Source organism: Erpetoichthys calabaricus, chromosome 18, assembly GCF_900747795.2.
Source record: "Erpetoichthys calabaricus chromosome 18, fErpCal1.3, whole genome shotgun sequence".
In the NCBI taxonomy this organism is placed as follows: domain Eukaryota; kingdom Metazoa; phylum Chordata; class Cladistia; order Polypteriformes; family Polypteridae; genus Erpetoichthys; species Erpetoichthys calabaricus.
Genome location: NC_041411.2, coordinates 79,321,484 through 79,341,569, shown reverse-complemented (window position 1 = coordinate 79,341,569; position 20,086 = coordinate 79,321,484). Strand labels below are relative to the sequence as shown.

At 37.5% G+C, this 20,086-nt stretch overlaps 2 protein-coding genes and 3 non-coding genes across 5 annotated transcripts in view; 1 reads left to right on the top strand and 4 right to left on the bottom strand.

Annotated features, from left to right (window-relative positions):
* Positions 1–2,507: 2,507 nt before the first annotated feature.
* On the bottom strand, positions 2,508–16,588 carry gnl3 (guanine nucleotide binding protein-like 3 (nucleolar)). Its single transcript, XM_028825148.2, has 15 exons — positions 16,474–16,588; positions 16,173–16,231; positions 12,513–12,650; positions 11,940–12,044; positions 11,770–11,850; positions 11,495–11,627; positions 9,961–10,064; positions 9,325–9,469; positions 8,181–8,268; positions 7,605–7,782; positions 7,324–7,466; positions 6,409–6,512; positions 5,667–5,833; positions 3,284–3,371; positions 2,508–2,757 (listed from the first exon to the last, which is right to left on the bottom strand). Exons 1-15 carry the CDS (start codon positions 16,484–16,486, stop codon positions 2,660–2,662), a joined length of 1,644 nt encoding a protein of 547 aa, XP_028680981.2. The 5' UTR covers positions 16,487–16,588; the 3' UTR covers positions 2,508–2,659.
* LOC114669298 (small nucleolar RNA SNORD19) lies at positions 3,149–3,225 on the bottom strand. Its single transcript, XR_003719017.1, has one exon. It is a non-coding gene; the product is annotated as a small nucleolar RNA SNORD19 (small nucleolar RNA).
* Positions 3,605–3,680, bottom strand: LOC114669297 (small nucleolar RNA SNORD19). The gene has a single exon (XR_003719016.1). It is a non-coding gene; the product is annotated as a small nucleolar RNA SNORD19 (small nucleolar RNA).
* On the bottom strand, positions 6,648–6,721 carry LOC114669296 (small nucleolar RNA SNORD19). Its single transcript, XR_003719015.1, has one exon. It is a non-coding gene; the product is annotated as a small nucleolar RNA SNORD19 (small nucleolar RNA).
* Positions 16,589–16,694: 106 nt separating the features above from the next.
* pbrm1 (polybromo 1) overlaps positions 16,695–20,086 on the top strand; it is a 56,181-nt gene continuing 52,789 nt past the window's right edge. The window contains 1 exon segment of the mRNA XM_028825169.2: positions 16,695–16,858. The gene's annotated coding sequence lies outside the window, so the exon portion shown is untranslated.

Here is a 20,086-nt window from a genome sequence, read left to right as displayed (position 1 = left end):
TATCAATCAGATACTACAGATGTGCTACATGCTAGCCCGCTACTGCTTGGCGTGTATTATTCACATTGCATTATCTCTGAATGTACATTAGGGCTGGACAATGTACATTACACTTCTATATTTAAAAAAAAAAAAAAAAAAAAAAAGCTTTAAGTAAATGTCAACAAGAGAGGACAAGTACATTTGTGAAATAAAAACTTCAGTCATATAAATTCATAATACCAAACATTGGGTATGGTAACTGAATCTGATTTATGACTGTAGCAACACTGAAAAGAAGGAGTGTCCTAAAACCATTCCCCAAGTCTGCTTAGACCAGCCACCGTCCCAAACAAATTCAACATGTGTTAGTGTTAATGAGCAGGTGGATGTCGGGCCTTCCATAGGACTGTCACACATCGGTTGGCGGATTTGAAGTGAATCACTTTGTCTCACCCAGTATGAGAGAGTAATAATGAAAATGTACACTTCGAACACACATCATACCCAAACCCTGACTCAATATCACTTAACCAAAGGAATATAAATCTTGGGCCAAATAAACAAACCCACACACAGAATAAAATACAAAACTATTACAATATTTATTCTGCCTTTCAAGACGTGTGCTCCATAGATTAGCACAAGTATGCGATTAGCAGAACTAGGGAATTCTGAACGGTTCAGGTGACCTGGGGCCTCATGTATAATGCCGTGCGTAGAATTCACACTATAACATGGTGTCTGCAAAAGCGGACATGTTCGTACGCACAAAAAAAAATCCAGATGCATAAATCTGTGCGAACACCAACTTCCACGTTCTTCCACTCCATAAATTCCGGTCAGCGTGAAAAGTAACGCACGCGCCCTGCTGTCCCGCCCCAACTTCTCCCAGAATTACGCATCTTTGAATATGCAGATCAATCTAAATAACCCTTAAGCTCAGCCTTCTGTGGAAAGACAATAGCAAAAGCACAGGGGAAAATGGAATTTCAGCGAATACCAAGTGGAGGCAAAGAAAAATTTACTATTTGTTCGTTTAAACAGTGATCTAAACAACAAAAGGAAGTTGATCGAGTGACATAGCGTGTCAGAGAAACTCGAAAGCTCAAGTTCACAAAGTCGCACAATATCGAAATAAAAAAAGAAGTCAGATATAAAAGTCACCGTGAAAAGGCGAGTCGTAGCTGACCGTCTGAGTGTCATATGAAAGCTTATTAGGGTACAGAGGAAAAAAAAAAAAAAAAAGGCACACAGCGGGGAAAAAAAAAAGCACGAAATGTCAACTTTAATCTCGAAATTTCCACTTTAATCACGTAGTTTATTTTGTCATTAAAGTAGAACATCATAAACTTCATCTTAAAATCATTTAATTTACTAGTTTCTTAAATCCCATCGTAACTAAAATAGCACGTTAAATGCTTTGTTTTGTATTTGATCTTCTATGTGCTCCATGTGTGTGAATCACTACGTGTTTCTTAAACTGGCTTTCTCTTCCTCCGACAGGACACAGAATCCATTACATTCGTGATATTACAGCTTTCTGAATAATTAAAATGCTGAGATGTATATGCAATATCATTTTCATGATGATAGGAGTTAAAGCATGTTATTAATGTGCTTGATGCCTTATACCGATAATCTCTTTCCGATCAGCTGCTGTAGATCTGTGATTCCCCACTCAGATACAGCAATATAAATAAGTGGTGCAGTGAGAGTATTATGGAAAAAGATGATCCGCTGTGGCAACCACTAACGGAAGCGGCTGAAAGGAGAAGAAGAAGGGGCAGCGAGAGTAACAACACTAAAGCAGCTATGGTATTTAGAATAGTTTGACCATTCTGTGGACCATTATATTGTTACAGGTTAAATTACAATCAGATGCATTAAACTAACAATATGCAGTTAATTTCAGAGTATTTATAAAGCCGCGTCAGGAATGTGGATCTAAAAAAGAAAGGGAAACCACAATGGAACAGTAGCACTGTTTTGACACTGGGTGCCGCCCGTTTGCAAAACCGAGCAGAGAACTTGCGTACGCCAGGGTTGGAGCTACCGTGAAAATGTGCGTGGCTTTATGTCAAGTTTAGATTTTATACATCGCAATTTGAGCATGGAAACGGGCTTACGCAATATTTTTGTGCATACGCACCGTTTACACATGTGGCCCCTGGACTTTTTCAATCAAAATGAACACTAGAATCTTTAATAGCCATCTAAAGGAAGGTGATGATAAAGCACTAGTAAACTGCAGAGAATTTCCTGGAATGACAGAATGAGGCAAAGGCGGCCATACAAAGAAACTCGAGAGTCAGATGCTTGAGGTCCGGACGTGCAGTAAACTCTCTACAAATCAGGAACTGCATCTTAAGAGATATGAAGTGCAAGCTCGGAAGAAAACTAAAATCACTTTTTACATGGTTGAGACTCTCACATTCTCAGTCTCTCTTGAAAGCAGATGAAGTGCATCATTCTAATTAAGGAAAGAAATTATGATTTGCTTGAAATATGACTAAATGTGCACCTCATTGTGAAGGTAAGCATTTATTTAGTTCCCTTCATTACATCCCCCAGGGGCATCAACGGTTTTTACAAAATATGTACAAGAATTCACAACATTTACAACTGATGAACTGTTATATTACACTGGAAATTAAGGACTCCTCTTCCACAACGGTCCTCAGTTGAAGTCCGTATTAAAATCATAAGCGTCATCATCACCAAGATTGGCTGATGAAAAGTTGATGTCAATGGGCGCCTGCAATTTTGTTTTCTTGGCTGTGAACAAAGAAAACAAGAAAATCGTTTCAAAACCAACATTTTGTTCATCTTTTTTTATCATAACATACGTGAAATTAAATACACACATCCTCAAAATATACCTTTGTGTTATGACACACAAGGTTCAGCCTATAGTCATCCATGCAAATAAAATTAAACACACTCAGTAGATTTTCACAGCACAGGAGGACAGTAATTCAGAGTGCTGATCTGTCCCTGTAGTTTAGCTCTAAATTAAAAAAATAATTGAATATTACAAAAGAGAGCAGAACTGGCACATCATTGCCTAGGAAATCCTGCAATTAAAAAAGTAAAAATTCCATCAGATGACCATCAAGACCACTGCCTTCACCTTGCGATCTGCACACTCACGCAGGCTAAAGAGTTTTACTTTAATGAGATCAGAGTTGGATATGAAGTCTTCAAAACAGAATTCAAGATTCTACAGGATTCTCCTCATATCTCATCGGGACAAATATCTAATGCATCTAAAAAGCCAATCAGAAGCCTTTTGCTTACATACCCATTTCCATTTCTGCTTTGTCCTTTTCAGGTGCATTCTTTACAGAAACTCGTTTTTTGGTTCCTTGTCTGCTTACAGATGGTTCATTCTATATTAATACAAAAAATAAAGTCAAGCTGGTACCAAAATCTTCTACTAGGAGATACCAACGGGATTTACTCTCAATATACTACATTAAAAACACTCCAATCTGTGGTCCATCTATCCATCCCAACTTATTTATATTTCCATCCACATTACATCATGGTAAGGCTCTTTTTTCCCTTTACAACTACTAGCTTGGATAAGATGGCAACACACAACAGGAAAAGCACTTTATATAGCTCTGGTGAGATCAGAGTTGGATCTGAAGTCTTCATTAGAAGAATCAAGATTCATTCATTTATCCTCATTTCTCACTTCAGAGCCGAGCATTGTGCTTAATAGCTCTTAAGGTTTTAAAGTGTTAACAGCCCAGTTAAACTTTATTTTTTGTGTGTAATAATAATAAAAAAAAAAAAAAAACTCACTCATGAGGCTCTTAATTGCTAGAAATTAGGTATGCACAATTTAAATTACTGCAACAGCAGTCATTTTTACGATTGGTACAATTTGAGACATGAACTACACAGAAGCTGGCTTACACACGGTAACTTGGAAGCGAGATGGCATCTCATTTATAGGAACTTGTATAAAATAAGTCCGTATTCTTGTATTAACGAATGAACGTGAAATATTGAAGTGCTGTCATTTACAACTGCCAGTTCTCATACCCACAGATGCAGTCAACTCTTCACTATACAGTAGGACTCAGTGTTTGTAACTGCATGTTCAGCACTGCTCTCATTTGAACTGAAACACTTAAGCAGTTATTAGATACTTAAAAAACAAAAGAGTGAAAAGGGACAAGACTAAACAAACAGTTTAATATTGCCAATCAAGGCTGTGCATTTTAAAATGATCTCAGTATTACGTAGGAAACTAAAACAGATTACTTAAGATGTTTAATGAAACCCTAAAAGGGCACATATACTCCACCGGTCCCTGTAGACATTCTCAGTAGCAGGTAATGGTCAAATGAGTGTGATTGTTAGACTAAATCTTCTCAACACGGTTAAGCAAAAACACTTTTAAATACTCTTTCAGGAATTCATGCATTACTGGAAATTAGCGTTAAATCAATCTATTTATTGTAATTGCCATTTTGTCCGTGCATAAAGTTGAAAAATTACTATTGTAAGGGACGGCCGGCAGCTCAACCCACCCAGAGAACGGAAGGCAGCTTTTCTAGGACACTGCCTCCCCCAAGAACGCTAGATGGAAGCTCTCTTGGGTGACAGCGGTGTCTCAGATTCCAAAAGGGCATCATGTGACTTGGAGTTGCACATCTTAGCCCTGTTGGGTGCAGTGAGCGCCACCAGGGGGTGGTATGAATATACAAAAGCCATATGGCATGAGGTTTCTGGCTCATCCCTGTTAGGTTGACCCAGTCCTTTTATATTGGGTTAGGCAGAGTCGGTGGATGGTGGACAAAGCTTGTTGGGAGGAGTGGAGGAGGAAGAAAGAAAGAGAAAGAATCATTTGTGTGCTTTATTGCCTGTTTACTTGTGGCTGTGCTGGTGGAGAGCACTGCGAAGAGTTCAACAAAAAATAAACGAGCACTTTGTGCTTTTAACTTGTGTTCTCACTGTGTGTGTGTTCGGGTTGAGGAGCAACAGTGCCCTCTAGTGTCCACACTATTTACATGAATGGTGTTGATTCTCTTAGGTTTGTGTGTAGCCTTTGATTGAGGATTCAGTCTACTTTCAATCCTCAACCATGCACCAGGGTATTTTTGAAACCACAATTCAAAATAACTGCAGTGTCTCGTAACTGAGCATTACTCAAATATGACTTAAAAAAAAAAAAAAATCTCTCCAAAACGCTCTTGACAACCTAGAAGAGACTTAACATTTTCTGAATATTTATATCATGTCCAAACAGGTTCCGAGTCAACATTTTTCTCTAATTCTACAGGCATATAGGGAAAGCCTTTCTAACACACTAGCAGAGTAGAAAAAGCAACATGTTTCAACAGGAGAACACATGCAGGCACATTTCTATGACACAACAAAAGAATTGTGTTGAACTGAAAAGGCAGTGTTTGTCAACTAGGCAGACATAAACACTGGGGTTATCTCAGCATCATATAAGGAAAAGGGTCATTCAAGTAAGAATAAATTAAAAGTCCAGAGTTTGTAGGAAAAAGAAATCTTGTTTATGTACCTTAAACTGGACTGGTTATTTGTTAGGTTTTTTCCTTTAGCTTTCAAATAAATTATATTTGGAAACCTAGCATATACTATATTTTATATAAAAATGGAGGCAAGGCAACATATTTTGGTGATTTTTTTTTTTTTTTTACCTCTTCCATTTCTACACCGTCTTCACCATCCTCCATGTGTTCCTCCTCTTGCTCATTAGATTGCTCCATATGTTCACCACTTTCCTCCGAGACGTCTTCCAACAGTCCAATTGTGGCATTTAATGACTGAAACGTAATGCTACTTGACTTTGTGGGACACTTCACAGCTGTGGACGAAAATTTAGACACCCACTTAAAATAAGAACAATGCTTAAAGACTGGTATGATTCCAAATTAGAGTAATGACCACAATAACCAACAAAGTAAAGAACAACACAATAGAAAGAATAAATGTGGAGAGCACAAAGTAACATACAGGACAAAACCACTCTATCACACTGGGCCTAACCCTACTTCTTTCTTAAAAAAAAAAGAAAAGCTGCTGAAGCATAATCGCTATACCCATGTTTCATATGCCTCCTTATGTGTTCTGGCCACTCACATACCATCCAGACTGAGCCCTTGCTACTGTGTCCAACCTTTGGCCAGGGGCTGCTTCATAATCCTTTCCTGCAGTTGTTTCTAGAACAATCCATGCAACCTTTGCAAGGGCCAGAAACATCCACTGCAACCCTGAGCTAAACTGCTCCATTTATAGGGTGATTACTGTCATGTGTACAGAACAATGAAACGCATAACGTGTGCTAATCAACATGTCACCACTCTGGCACCAGGATTATTGTCATACAGCTGGAAATGTGACAGTAGACAGGATACTAACTACAAGTGATAGGTAACATACCAGACAGTGTCTTAAGATTGTCATATTGCAGCGGGTCATCTTCAGAAAGGCATGAAGAACTGTTAAGTTCATTGGGAAGATTACAATGGTAATTCATTTTACTCCTGGGGGTGTTCATGTATACAAAAGAAAAAGAAAAAAAAAAAGTTATGACTTTTTCAGGAATGCTGTAAGGAATAAAACATGTAAAGATTACAAGTAGAAGATAACATTGGGCCAGGCGGAACAGACTGTACTTTTGCCTTCAGGAGATCAGAGTTGGATCTTAAGTCATCACAGAGAATCAAGTTTTAGTTTATTATCCTCATTTCTCACTTGGCATTAGTACGGTCACCCTCAAATCACTACCTTGATACCCCGGCTACACTGAAAAGACAATCTTAAAAAAAAACAAAAAAAAAAAAAAAAAAAAAAAACACACCACACACTTGCAAGACGTTACATTAATGTGACTAGTCCAGGTTCTAACACCACCCCTTGGTCCATGGCCTTAGCCTTGACAATACTGGAAAAATCCTTTAATATGTAATATTTAGGTTGTCTTTAGGGCATTTTCATGTTAGTTTGCACTTGCAAGCTGAATTGTGGCATACTGTCTGTGACCACCTCTTCAGGTATTACAGTCCTAGGCATGTGAAGGTTAAGTTAAACTGCAACTTTAAATATTTTGATTTGAGCGAGTGTATTCGAGTATATAAACAGGACCTGTGATGTCTCATTAATGGGTTCCTACCATGTCAGGATCAACCTACCTAAAAGATTAATACTTTTGAGTAAAATGATGTTCAAAACTAAAAAATTATTTTAGGATGTGGATCTTTAAAAAATGCCACATTCTATAAGAAACAGCATTTTAAATCTCAAAAAAACCCACACACACACACACACTATCACACTGCATCAACAATTGCTTACCCAGTCAGGTCTTTCAGGAAAATTCGTGCAGCTTTATCTGTATCTGGAATGTTCCCCTTTTTCACAAACCCCCTCTTCTGCGCAAGCAAAGTTAAAAATTCCAAGGAATTTCTGAAGTCAGGCAAATTATATGTCATCATGATCTGTATTGTAAAGTGACAATAAAAAACACACAGAAAAAATACAAAATAAATTCTACAAAGAAAATCTTAATTTATATTAGCAAAGGGTCAAATTCATTAACTATTAATATTTCTTACATTTCAAAGCAGTAACAATACCTTTTGTTTGCCACATTGTTTGAGTAGTGCATTGACTGCCCCTCTTGGATTTTCCATATTCTCAATGTCAACATGACCTCTTAAGGCCAGAGTAGCCACAGAGTTTGAGGGGGCAGCAATGATAGGAGGGCAGTCAATCATCCGGATGTGGAGGTCAATTTTCACCTCCTGGATGCGCCTGCATAAAATTAAGACACACACAGATTACCAATTCGACTGAAGGTGATTCTTTTTGAGAGTGACTAAATTAAGATTCTGAAGATTAATTTGAGCTATACTATCAAGCTAGAAAAATGTAAAACAATACATTTATCATTATCTGTGGTTGAAAAGTAAATAAAGAGCTCAGCAGCACATGGATTATTAACTTTTAACACACTGAGGGGAAGAAAAAAACAAAAACAGTTTCTGTATTCTCAAGTAAGTGGAAGTTGAGTTCAAATAAAGTCATCAAATAAATTAGGCGTGAAAACGTGTTTAGACTCAACTGCTCATTACCACTGCTTTGTACATGCCACATGCCCATCTTCCCTAACCCCATGCCCAATTTCAACCCTTATCACAAATTGTGCTTACTTTGTAGTACACCTGGAAATACCAGTGTTGCAAACCTCAGCTTTCCGTAAACTATTAATTATGCTGCTTTTGCCTACATTAGGGAGTCCTGAAAAAGAAAAAAAAATTTAATGCACAAAACAAAAACAAAGCTCCTCCATAAATTATATCACCTGTCAGGCCACTTAAAACCAATTTCTGCATAACAGCAAATGTGCAAAAAAAAAAAAGGTGCATCATCAACTAGCTTATTGGTGAAATGTTTGATTTTCTGTACATCAGGTTGAACGCTCTCCCTGGTTACAATTTTGTCTCAATTACTTTGCCCACACATATTACTTTGGTCCTGCTCTGTGTGTTAAACTCATACCAGCCCTAATACATTTATTGTAAAGTTGTGGTGACTGACTGAAGTGAAACCCATTTTGTTCTCCATGCAGATTTTGAACAAATACTTTAAATTTCAAATCTCTTGTTACATAAAGAACTTAAAAAAAAAAAAAATAAAAAAAAAAACATACAAAAAGGACCCGACAGTGTATTAAGTTTCTAATGGAAAAATTGTGATTTGCAAGGCATATCAGGCTGCCTTTTGAAAAAACATTTTTGCACATCACGAGCAGAGAACATTTGGAATTACATCACATCATGGCTTGTGATATGATGCCAATAAATTTTTTTTTGCACTCTTCACTCTTGCTCTTTTCAGTATACTTTATATTTTAAACAATTAAGAAGAAATTATAAAAAAAACCATGGAACTGGTAAGATATGAAAGTCATCCATCCAGGGTACTGGCTCCGCCATTAACTTACAGTAGAATTAAACCGCGCCCCCCCCCCCAAGCTATTTCTTAAACCAATCCCCACAACCTTTTGAAACGTGTGGTGGATGCATTTTAATCAATACTATGCATCTCCTTATGGAAAAAACAGACCTTTCTGCATCTTTTACAACACTTTTCCCCATGTGTCATCTTGGATTGACCCAACCAAAACCTGTAAAAAATTCCCACATTCTATGCACATTACATTTGATGACGACAACAGAACATAACAGGAGCCAGACTCAACATCACGGAAGAGAGTTACAGGTATAAAAGCAATTTGTTCTTTTAAAACAAGCAGCAGAAGTTGCCAATGATAGCTATTAAATATGTCCTCACCAATGACTCCAACCTTTAAAGTGCCATCTGTCATCTGGGTATGGCAGTATTCTTTTAGGTGTTTTAACAAGACATCACCCCCATAACAGGCACTGCCTTTCATTAGCTGTGTAACTCCACCTGGGGGCATTTTTTGTGTCACTACCTGTTCGAAAAACAAAAATCCGACTATTAAAAAATGCACTATTTTTTTTCTCCCAGAAAGGGTCACATGCTGTTCTCCAAGCTATTTATCTATATTTCACAGAAAACCTGTTACAGTAACATTCATAAAGACTAACGGATAGTTGAAATGGCTAGTTGACAGTTAACAGGAAAGGCAAAAAAAAGTGATACAATGAGGGATTTTAAAACAGAATGAGAAAAGGGCATTTAAGTGCAAGTTCAACATTTCCTATCACATGTACAGAGTACAGTAAAACATTTATCTGCATGTCTGACTAACATGCAACACCTCAAATCATTCCATGTCTTAAGTGTTTTAATTAGGTGAAGTACTTCATGAGAGGATACATTCACTAATCTAAGCTACACCAATGTGACAAACACCAACACCACCACACACTTTCAACTGTACAACAAACAGGAAAAAAAAAAACCTGCCCCATCAATCAATACATCAAAATTATATCCTACCTTCATACTGTCTTCAAACATGGTAGCCGATTTGAAGGCAACTGTGGGAAATTCTAGTTGCAGACATTTTATCCAGTCTGTGACAATGTCTTTTGGTACTAGATCTGAAAATTTAGAAAATAGAGCAAACCATTACTCTATTAGTATGTCAGAACCATGACAAAAACTCAGATGCATATTTTCTTTATAACCTAATCAGAAAAAATGTAATTCCAGCTCAGTAAGATCGAATGAGCTAGAAGAACTCCGCAATTCTGCTACACTACCTCAAGTTGAATTTACATCGGTATTAATCTAAATCTGCCTCACATGTGATCATAAGGCTAACAAACAATGCACTTTACAAAAACCACCACCATACAGTGAGTTTTGTCACTCTACTGAAAAGAGGTCCCCTGAATCCTAGCAAGAAAAAGGTGTAGTAAAAATTTGCTTTATTACATCTAACCTACAGAATAAAGAGCTGAAACCGTGAACAAAAGATATCTATATAAAACACACCTCTAGGCTAGACAAAAAAAAAATCTTAATGGCTGCAAGCACTACACACATACACACCAAGAAACCAGGCAGGTAGAAATACATCAGTGTGCGCTGGCAATTAAGATGAATTGTGGACACTAGCAAAATTGGAAGGGTAGTCCCGATATTCTTGACGACTAATGTTGCTTGGCAAAATTCACAAAGCATTTTTTCGTAGCTAAAACTCGGGTCGTAATTTGTGGAATACTTTCCTGTACATTTCCCCCATGATGCTTTAGGAGGCCAGCATGACATCAGAACTTTTAACAGGTATGTTCAAAAATTTCATGTATGTGTATTGCAAGATTGTTGTCAAGCTGCTTTGGGCATGCAGGATGTCAGGACTGGATCAGTACTCTAGTCTTGCAACTAGCATGCATGTTTAAAAAAAAAAAACACCACATGCAGTGTTTTCATTTGAGTGATACAGTAATAATGTATTTTACTATTACAAACGTTTGTGATGCGCCATCTGTTGAAAATACAAATATATTACTTTGTGCACTACAAAAAACAAATGGATGGTGCACTGCAAGAATTATTGCTGGGGGTCTATGTTGACTACATGTACCTCAATGGGGATGTGTATCAGAGATGGAAATAAACCAAATGAGAACAGGCCCAAGTTAAAAGAAATTGCACTTAAGAGCATTAGATAAATTTTGGTTTCCTGAATCTAGATAGTTTAAGCTATAAATTGCACTTATCTACAGTAATAATTTATATTTTCCTTTATGCAAATAACATGGATACATTTACTCATTAATTTTCATTTCCTGCGGTTACTAAATATGTATATATGCAATTTTAACAGAAAGAATGCAAAGTACCATTTTGCTACTACTTGTGTGTAAAAAAAATAAATAAATATGAAGTTAATAACACCCTTGGTCCAATCTCAACATAATTTTGTACACATCTTACTTTGGGATCCAAAAATGTGACCTTTGGCGTATCTTGAATGTTGACATTGAATAGAGATAAGTAATTTCTCTGCCCTTTTTTGACTCACCGACTTTGTTCAAGACTAACAGCAACTTTTTCTTTTGAGATTTTAGGATGGTTTCCTCTATCTGTGGACACCTACAGCCCTGAGGGTCTCTTGCATCTAAAACTTCGAGGATAACATCACTGGCATCAATAACCTAGTTGACACAAAGGATCAATTAGCTCTTTCACCAAGTAAACATAACAGAGAGGGACACGGACACAAATAAAACTTAAGGCAATAAATGCTATTAAAAAAAAGCCTGCATTCCCAGCTAAGAGTCTTAAATCAGGACTTACTTTTTGTATTTCTTGGCAGAAGGACGCTGTAAAATGTTTAGCTTCCTTTTTGTGCGATTCGGATTGTTTCGCTGGAAGTTTCTGTTGAACATACACACAACACTATTCACAGTGTCATTCCAAAACACAAACTGTTCTATACAAAAAAAAAAAAAAAACACACTGCTAACCTCGCTTTTCTGGGATTTTGTCTTCTGGTCTTTACCACCTTCTTGTTTTCGCTTAGCTTTCTCTTTTTTCCTAGCTAGCTTCTGCTTTTCTTTTTCTTCTTGAAGCTGCAACACAAAAAAGTTTCTCAAAAAAACCTTCACTTTCTAGGATAAAATGTATGAATTGTATATGTTCAGTGCATTAAGCAGACAGCCAACTCCAAATTAAAATCACCAAGGAATCAGACTAACACACCAAAACTCAATAGGGAAGGAGAGAGGGTGAGAGAGAGTGAGAGAGAATACATTATAGGACTACTTCAAAGATGGCTTGTTAAATTCAGCCAATAGAAAGAAGGGCCTTTAAAATGTACAGGATGTTCATCTCTACATTTGTTAACTCACTTGAAAACTAAGAGTTTACCAGATGCTTCTCCACTGTAGTGGAATCAAGGTCTTGTTCCTTAATCATTTACAAGCACAACTTTTGGCAAACCCAGTTATGGAGACCTTTGATCAAATGTCCAGCTCCTCTGAACTTCCTTTCCAAACTTGCCACAAGAAACCAGATAAGGCCATTTTGACAATACAAACCTTTAACCGCCTCTGTTCTGCTTCCCTTAAAATTTCTTCTTTGAAAGGTGCACTGTTGGGAACTCCAGGGTCTTTTTTAGATTTCCGAAAGCCACGTTTCTTTGCTTCTTTACGTAATTTTCTGTGATGCTCACGAACCTACAGAGGGGCAAGAAAATTCTATTAATAGCAGAAATCTCTCCCTATCTTGCACAATTAAGACTATCCATCTTTATTGTTAAACACTACACACTTCCAAGTTCTGGTGGACTTTGAGCCTTTTTAAACTTGCAGTTCAGCCCAACACTGATCTTTTCACAATTATTAAATGTCCCTGAAAGTCCTACACCAATTTTGATTTAGCTTATCCTTTCAATGTACGATCGTGTTAGCAACTGCTGGAATAAAACGCTTAACTCATTTTAAACCATCAATTTTGTGTAATTCAACAAAACACATACAAAAATGCAACCCAATATACAATACTTCTAAAATCTGGGGTACTGCCACCATGCTATAAAAAAGTAAAATGAACAGCTGTCATGTTTATCTATGAACTATGGGCTATGCCCTACATTGGTAGACTGAGAACCAAACCAGTTTAGTTATTAAAAGAAATGGCTACACAGGAATCTAAACCAGGTCTTGGAAATTTTTGAGAGAATTGCCTTTTAATACTTGAGTGTTACAGTTAGGCAATAAACGATTAACTCAACTGCATATATGGAAATAAAGCAATAAATCAAGTTCAGCTCAGAGCAGGTTCGGTCTTCTTCCCCTTCACAAGAAATAACAAAAATCAGTCCTTGGTATTTGAACTCAATCCCTTCAGAACAGATTTCCAGAAAATGGCAAGGGATACCAGAATTATGTAGGAGGTTTCATTAGTGAAAAGTACCTAAACAAAATTATAATTCTGTGAGGTGAAAGATCTTTCTGGGAATCAAAACCAGACCTTAAAAATTTTGGTTGCACACTTTTACTCTTAACTAATGGGCACTTTAGTGAAGTGTGCCATTTTTGTTATTAGTGAGCAGGACAAAAATAGTTCAAGTGAACAGCACATTTTGTATTATCAAAATTAAAATTACCAGACTCGGCCTCAGTCTTTCATACATTTTTTCTTATTAGTTCAGCATTTTAACTGAGAAAATTAGGCCAGCATCAAAATACCTCCTATTAAAAGAAAGTCAAATTACAGTAAATATGACTTAAATCTGTTTGAAAAATGGGTCCATTACATTTCAAAATTGCAGAAAGATGCAAAGAGACAAACATTTAAACACATTATGCAGCTAACAAGTCAATGAGAATATGAAGAACAATTGGGCAATTGATTTACATTAAAACTAATTTAGAACATTGTGCCAGCTTTAAGAAACCTCACGTTCAATAAATAAAATAATAAAAAAAAAAATTGCAGAATCATAGCTAATATAGAAAATTGAAAGTCTATCGCTCCCCTATACAATCCTACACCACTTAAACCATCCATCCATCCATTATCCAACCCGCTGAATCCGAACACAGGGTCGCGGGGGTCTGCTGGAGCCAATCCCAGCCAACACAGGGCACAAGGCAGGAACCAATCCCGGGCAGGGTGCCAACCCACCGCAGGACCACTTAAACCAGTGGTTCTCAAACTGTGGGGCACGAAGATGTGGGAAAAAAAAAAAAAAACAAGAATCGAAAATATGAAAAATACATCTATTGAAACCAAAACAAATTATCTTAAACTACATTCTGATACTAGAAAAATAAATAAGAGTTAGATGTCGATAAAGTTAAATTAGGTATAATAAAATATGCATCTATGATATATCATTAATTAAAAAAGAACAAATTGATACTAGTGGGCTCCTTTCAAAAAAATGTTAGAGAGGCGAGATTAAAACTTATGAAAACTCGGGTCGCAAATACTTAAGGTTGAGAAACGCTGCCTTAAACCAATCTGAATGAAATTTTGCATACTTGCCCTCTAGGACCATATGGACAAGATATACTACACAGCAACCCAAATTTTTCATCCTGGGGGTCCCAATGGTCCCCCGGCACTCCTTGATACAGTTCACACACCAGTGCCACCTGCTGGTTCAGAGAAAGTATTACAATCCTGCACCTAATTTATTTGGACCACATTTTGCTCTCTAAAAGGACCATACAAACAAGCCTAACTACTTTTGAACCCAAAATGTTGCTCTTATTGGTCAAGGAGTATAGTGCACATCTGCTGCACGGTGTAAGTTGAGGCTTGATGGAGAGGGGAAATGCAGAACACAACACAAAGGAGAATCAAAGGGTTGTTGTTTAACTCCTGCTTTGCCAGCGTTTATTCACAATTTAGGCAGTACGAACTGCCCACAATTGACAAACAGGACGCGTCAAAAAAGCAAGGAGTTCAAAATTCTGGAATCCAGTTAGACAGAAAAGAACAAATTCTTAACTTGCAGGAGTAGGGACATTGACTGAGAGACATAGTAAATGACGAATGGGATAATTAGCAATAATAGCTGGATTACCATAAGAAAACCACACACACATCACACAAATTTTTGCTTTACTTCCTTTATCCATTCTATTTAATATATATATATTACTGTATATACACACCAGGACAACACCAGGTACTTCACCTAGTAGGAAATAGGATTTAAAGAAATAAGTTTAAAAAAACAGGCCTTTTTGTACTTAAGCTGTCTTCCAAAATGTACAGAAAGTCACACGCAAAGTGACCAAATATTAAAACATTTTGCAGCTAACAAGTCAGTGAAAATATGAACAGCTTATTAATTTAAATGGGCGATTAATTTAAAAGTAATCATCAATACTCTTAACAAATACTACTAGGTCTGATGGCCCCTCACACATACAATTATATATACATACACACACACACATATTATATATATATAAAATATATATACACATACAGGGTACATACACACACACACACACAGATACAATCTTTGACAATTTCCAATTTACAGAAACCTTTCACTTTTAAAAATAACTATCTAAACGTTTGTTTTTATGTATGCACATCATACATTGAACGTGTATTACTTTAGAATCGACAACAGCATGTACTTTCATCTGTTAACAGAGGGTTGGTCAGATCGATCCTTTTCATTTGATTTTTGCATATCTGAATGTCAAATTAAAAAAAGTCCATGTAAAGATTATTTAGTTTCGCCTTGTACGATTTATGGTTTATAACGAAACCAAAGAGAAAGAATTAAACCCATCTTATTGTAGTACCCATTTAGTTCTCATTTATTAAGAATATGCCTGTGCCATTTGCCAGCGTTTAATCTCAAGATGAAACACTTTGAAATCACAAGCAACGTTTTGGAAATTGGGAAGAAAACAACGGACAAGAATAACGCACCGATTAAAACGTGGAGCTCGCGCAAGATCAACCTCCGCATGGCCAGTGGACGACTTTTCTCAAACGATGTCTAAATTAGCCGGAGGCCACCTGAATAACCTATCTGTAGTTTCAGTTACAGTTTGGTAATACTACTGTTACTACGCTAATATGATTTATGCATCCCTTTCACATCGTCGAAGATAACGTGTGGAGAAGAAAAAGATGAAGGCCTACTGCTGGTCCAGCACATGCTCTACGATCAGACTACTGGTATACGACAAACCTCTTCCCTTGTTACGATCAGGCCTCACCTTCCTCTGGATCTTGTAGCGTTTAGCACATGACAGTCTCTTACTTGCTTTCTTCAGTTCTGAAAAACAAGAAGACACAATAAGATCACAAAAGTGAAATTCCAATCACATTAGACACACGTGCCACTCGGGTGACAAATGTACATTTCAGAAACAGACGCGCAAAAAAGCGGCTTATTTTAGCCCGCCACTTAGCAAAACATAAACAATGCAAGAAGGGTTTTCCGATATATTCCGAATAAATAACATTCTGAAACGTTCCCAATTTCAACTAAACGCAAAATTTCGCTCGCTCACTCACTTGGTCGCTTCATTTTGAAGCCTTGACGTCCTTACCAGACCACGTGTAAAAGGAAAAGAAGGACTAGGAGGCGTGCACCGGAGAAGATACGCAGCATACATCTTAGCGTTGATTGGACGAATGCACAAGATTGACGGTACCATCCTCCTTTCAATGTAGATCCTCTTATTTCGCCATGACGCTAAGGTAGGGGGAGGGGAACCGCTTGTAATGGCCGACTTCCTGATCCGGGTTACGGCAGCCTGCAAGGGGGGGGGAAAGCTGTGGGACTATTGTCAGTTGGGCTCTGCGGCGGGGGGCCCAAGCCATTAGCTTCATTTTTTTTATTTTTCCCCCCTTTCTGCAGAGCCGGGCTGTTGTGTTTGAGGAGCGGTGCCGGGAATAGGTAAGCTACTCGAATAACCGGGACGAATGCGGCATGGGGAAAGTGGGTGACAGACTTGGGGTGGTGGTAGGGAGCGTTTGGCGGCGTCTGTTCGTACATTAGGTGGGCCGTTGTAGTCGGAACAAAATCAGCGAAGCTGAGGAGAGGGCAGCAGAGCTCATGTCAGGCGGACAGGTGTGTGCTGATCAAGCGTGAGAGGTGCTTGGGGACTTCATGGTAAAGTGGCTTACGGTATCCCGCTTCATTTCTGCTCCTATCTCGCGCCTTATCAATTCTTCGATTCATTGTCGAGTTCAGCGCCACTTGCTTAGGATACACTTAAATGAGTTTATAATTATCCATGTTACTTTGATGCATATGTTACAGCTGGCGTGTTGTGCAAAATGAAGTACTGTAGTATAACTTGATTAAATCGGAGCATTTAGCAGCCAAGCCTTGCAGTCCACAACAAAGGAGGTGTTTATGTCATGTGACCGTACAGCAGGCGAGCCACACATGACCGGAGATCCATACATCGCGCACTACACTTACTTGACAATGGTCCGGAAAACGTGTTTATCTAGCGCCAGTAACACGTTCCATCACCAGGCGCTTTAGCGATGAAGTCAATTGCAAAATTAAATACCTGGTCCGCGCCCTGTGCTCAAGGTTATGAGTGTTCGTTGCCATTTTTGCATGTTGCTGACACACGCATGCATGCATGATCGTAAACATCTTAATTTTGCAAACAGATATTGGGATCGCAGTGTTTCAGTGCTCAGAAACATTTCCTTTGACAGAAGTATTTTTTTATTCGTCGTTTAATTTGTAAAAACAAGGAACAAGTTATTTTATTAGATTAGATATGCATTATTTGACCCCAATGGGAATTTTAAAACTTTACAGACCCTCAAAAGAAGGAAAAAAGTATATGGACGTGTATGTCCATATATACAAAGTAAACAACAGCTTCCCCAAACACCCATATGAATTCTGTTCAGGCTTGAATCATGAAGAACTTGCTGCTGTCAGTAATAGGCTTGTAGGTGACAATAAGATGGCTGAGACCTGTACCTTTGAATACACAGTCCTGGGGAATAACAATTTCTCCGTTTGCAGTGTCATATCAGCTGTCCCTCAGACCGTGACACACTCGCATAAACTGGGCTGCTACTTCAGTGGTCTGATTATTATGTTCCTAAGAATTACTTCAGACCATTTTGAAATCACTTCAGTGATCTGGAGTGGTGTGAGAAAACCTACACATATGATATACCACTGAAGTCAAGGTTTTGACCCCGACAAGAACTTATGAACACTTTGAAATTACATCAGTTTTTTTGTTTTCTATTCCAGCGCCTCTGGCCTCACGAGTATAAGGAAATACTACTGGATTAGTCTTGATTTCTAGTTATGTAAGATGACATCAAGCTTTTTGGGTTTCCACCCCTATTTTTGGTCCTTTTAGACCCCAAAAGCCCTCATTTGTAGGCTTTTTTTGGATTGTAGTTCATGATGTCAACAAAACACCTCTTTGGTAAAGAGTAAACCAGTAGGTGTCATTCCCAAAAAATGAAGGACTTGAGGTGGTGCATGCACATCAACCGACCGTTAATGGAATACGAGGGGTCAAAGTAACTTTTTTTTATTTTTAAAGAAAACTAAAAAAATGGACATCAGTAATATAATCATGTGGACTGCCGGTTTATAATATTTTGTGGTTGCTGATCATGAATATTATTTTATATATGTGTATGTGTATGTATACAGATATATTTAATATATATACACACACACACACATAATACATACATATGCAAAGGTCCATCACGTGATTACTTGCAAACTAATAGGGCTAGAACCTTGAACCTTAATCAACATTTTATGACCTGATATGCTCTGGAAATTCAAAACAAAATTAATGAGCAGTATCCTGGTTGACAGAAAAGTTTATTGTAATTAAAGCACAGTCCCCACAAGCCCATCTGATGGAAATTCCCCAAGCACAGTACATACGGTTTGGAATTCAGAATCGAGTGTAAGTTCTTACATTTTTAAACAATGAGCAGAGAGTTTACTTTGTTTATACCTAGCCTTTTATAATGGGATGGTCGTTGCAAAACTGAAGGTCTGCGTGCATCACTACTTAATAGTAAATTAATGAGATATTTAAGCACTCTGGCAAAAATACACATTTTTTTTGTTAATGCAACTCTTAACACTACGGTTCTTTCCTGAATGCTGATTAAAAGAATAAAAAAGACCAACTACTTAAACAGTGATATCAACTACAAGTAAAATGATTCACTGGTACAGTGTTTGAGACGATAACCTGGATCCACAGGGGCATCCATCAGGTCTGAGTGTGGTGAAACTACATTTATTTCTCTAGTACAATTTCATACAAAGAGTGTAGGTCAAAGTGCTTTACGAAATGTCAAAGAAAAAGTTGCAAGAAAAAACCAAACAAATTAGAAGTAGATGAGAATGAATTACCTACAAAAATAGTAGATAAGAATTAATCTGTACTTAGTTATATAACACAAATGTGTAAGTAATAGAAATAAACCTACAGCATATATAGTGACTCTGCCTTTTCTAAGTCTGTAGTGATAAGTCAGATGCTCTGGTCAAATGGCTGGTTTTCAGTCTTGCAGTCTTCTGCATCACTCAGAATGATACCCATTTCACTAACTGAGAAGTAAAGGTTTGTTTTAGAAGTCCAGATAGAGGTGGCACTTAGCTGAAATGTAAACTGCAGTTGAAACAAGGTGCCTAAGACAGAGAACCCCTGCTTGAACGATGATTAAGTACAATTCACCCAAACAGTTGTTTGTGGCACAGTTCCACTAAAAGCAATAATGGAAGTATCCCACTCAGTTGTACATCATTGTCAGCAAAGCATTTTGAGTAAAACGCCATCATCCTGTCTTGTTACTTCATTCCATTTTCAGTACTGCTCTGATATGTTGAGGTTTATGGATGTAAAACCCAAACGGCGCAGAAAAGGCCAGACATGCTTTTCAGCATCAGCAGTCTTTTGTGTTTCCTGGTCGATTCCTTTGCCAATGTAAAAGTATAATCCGTGATTTATGTCCCTGGTCTAATTCTGTGTGTCATATTACAATCCTAAGTATATGTCTTTTTTATATTTATATACAGTATATGCATTTACTCTAAGTGCAAAGTGGGGAATAAGCAGACCACATTTCAAGAAAGTTTTTTTTTTTTTAATTCTGTAGACAAATT

Bases quoted from the DNA above. Each gene is read 5' to 3' on its own strand.
- gnl3 (XM_028825148.2), bottom strand. The intron at 6,513-7,323 runs GTAAGCAATTGT...GAACACCCCCAG, and splicing joins TTCCTGAAAGACCTGACTGG to GAGTAAAATGAATTACCATT. The intron at 5,834-6,408 runs GTATGTTACCTA...TTTCGTCCACAG, and splicing joins CAATCTTAAGACACTGTCTG to CTGTGAAGTGTCCCACAAAG.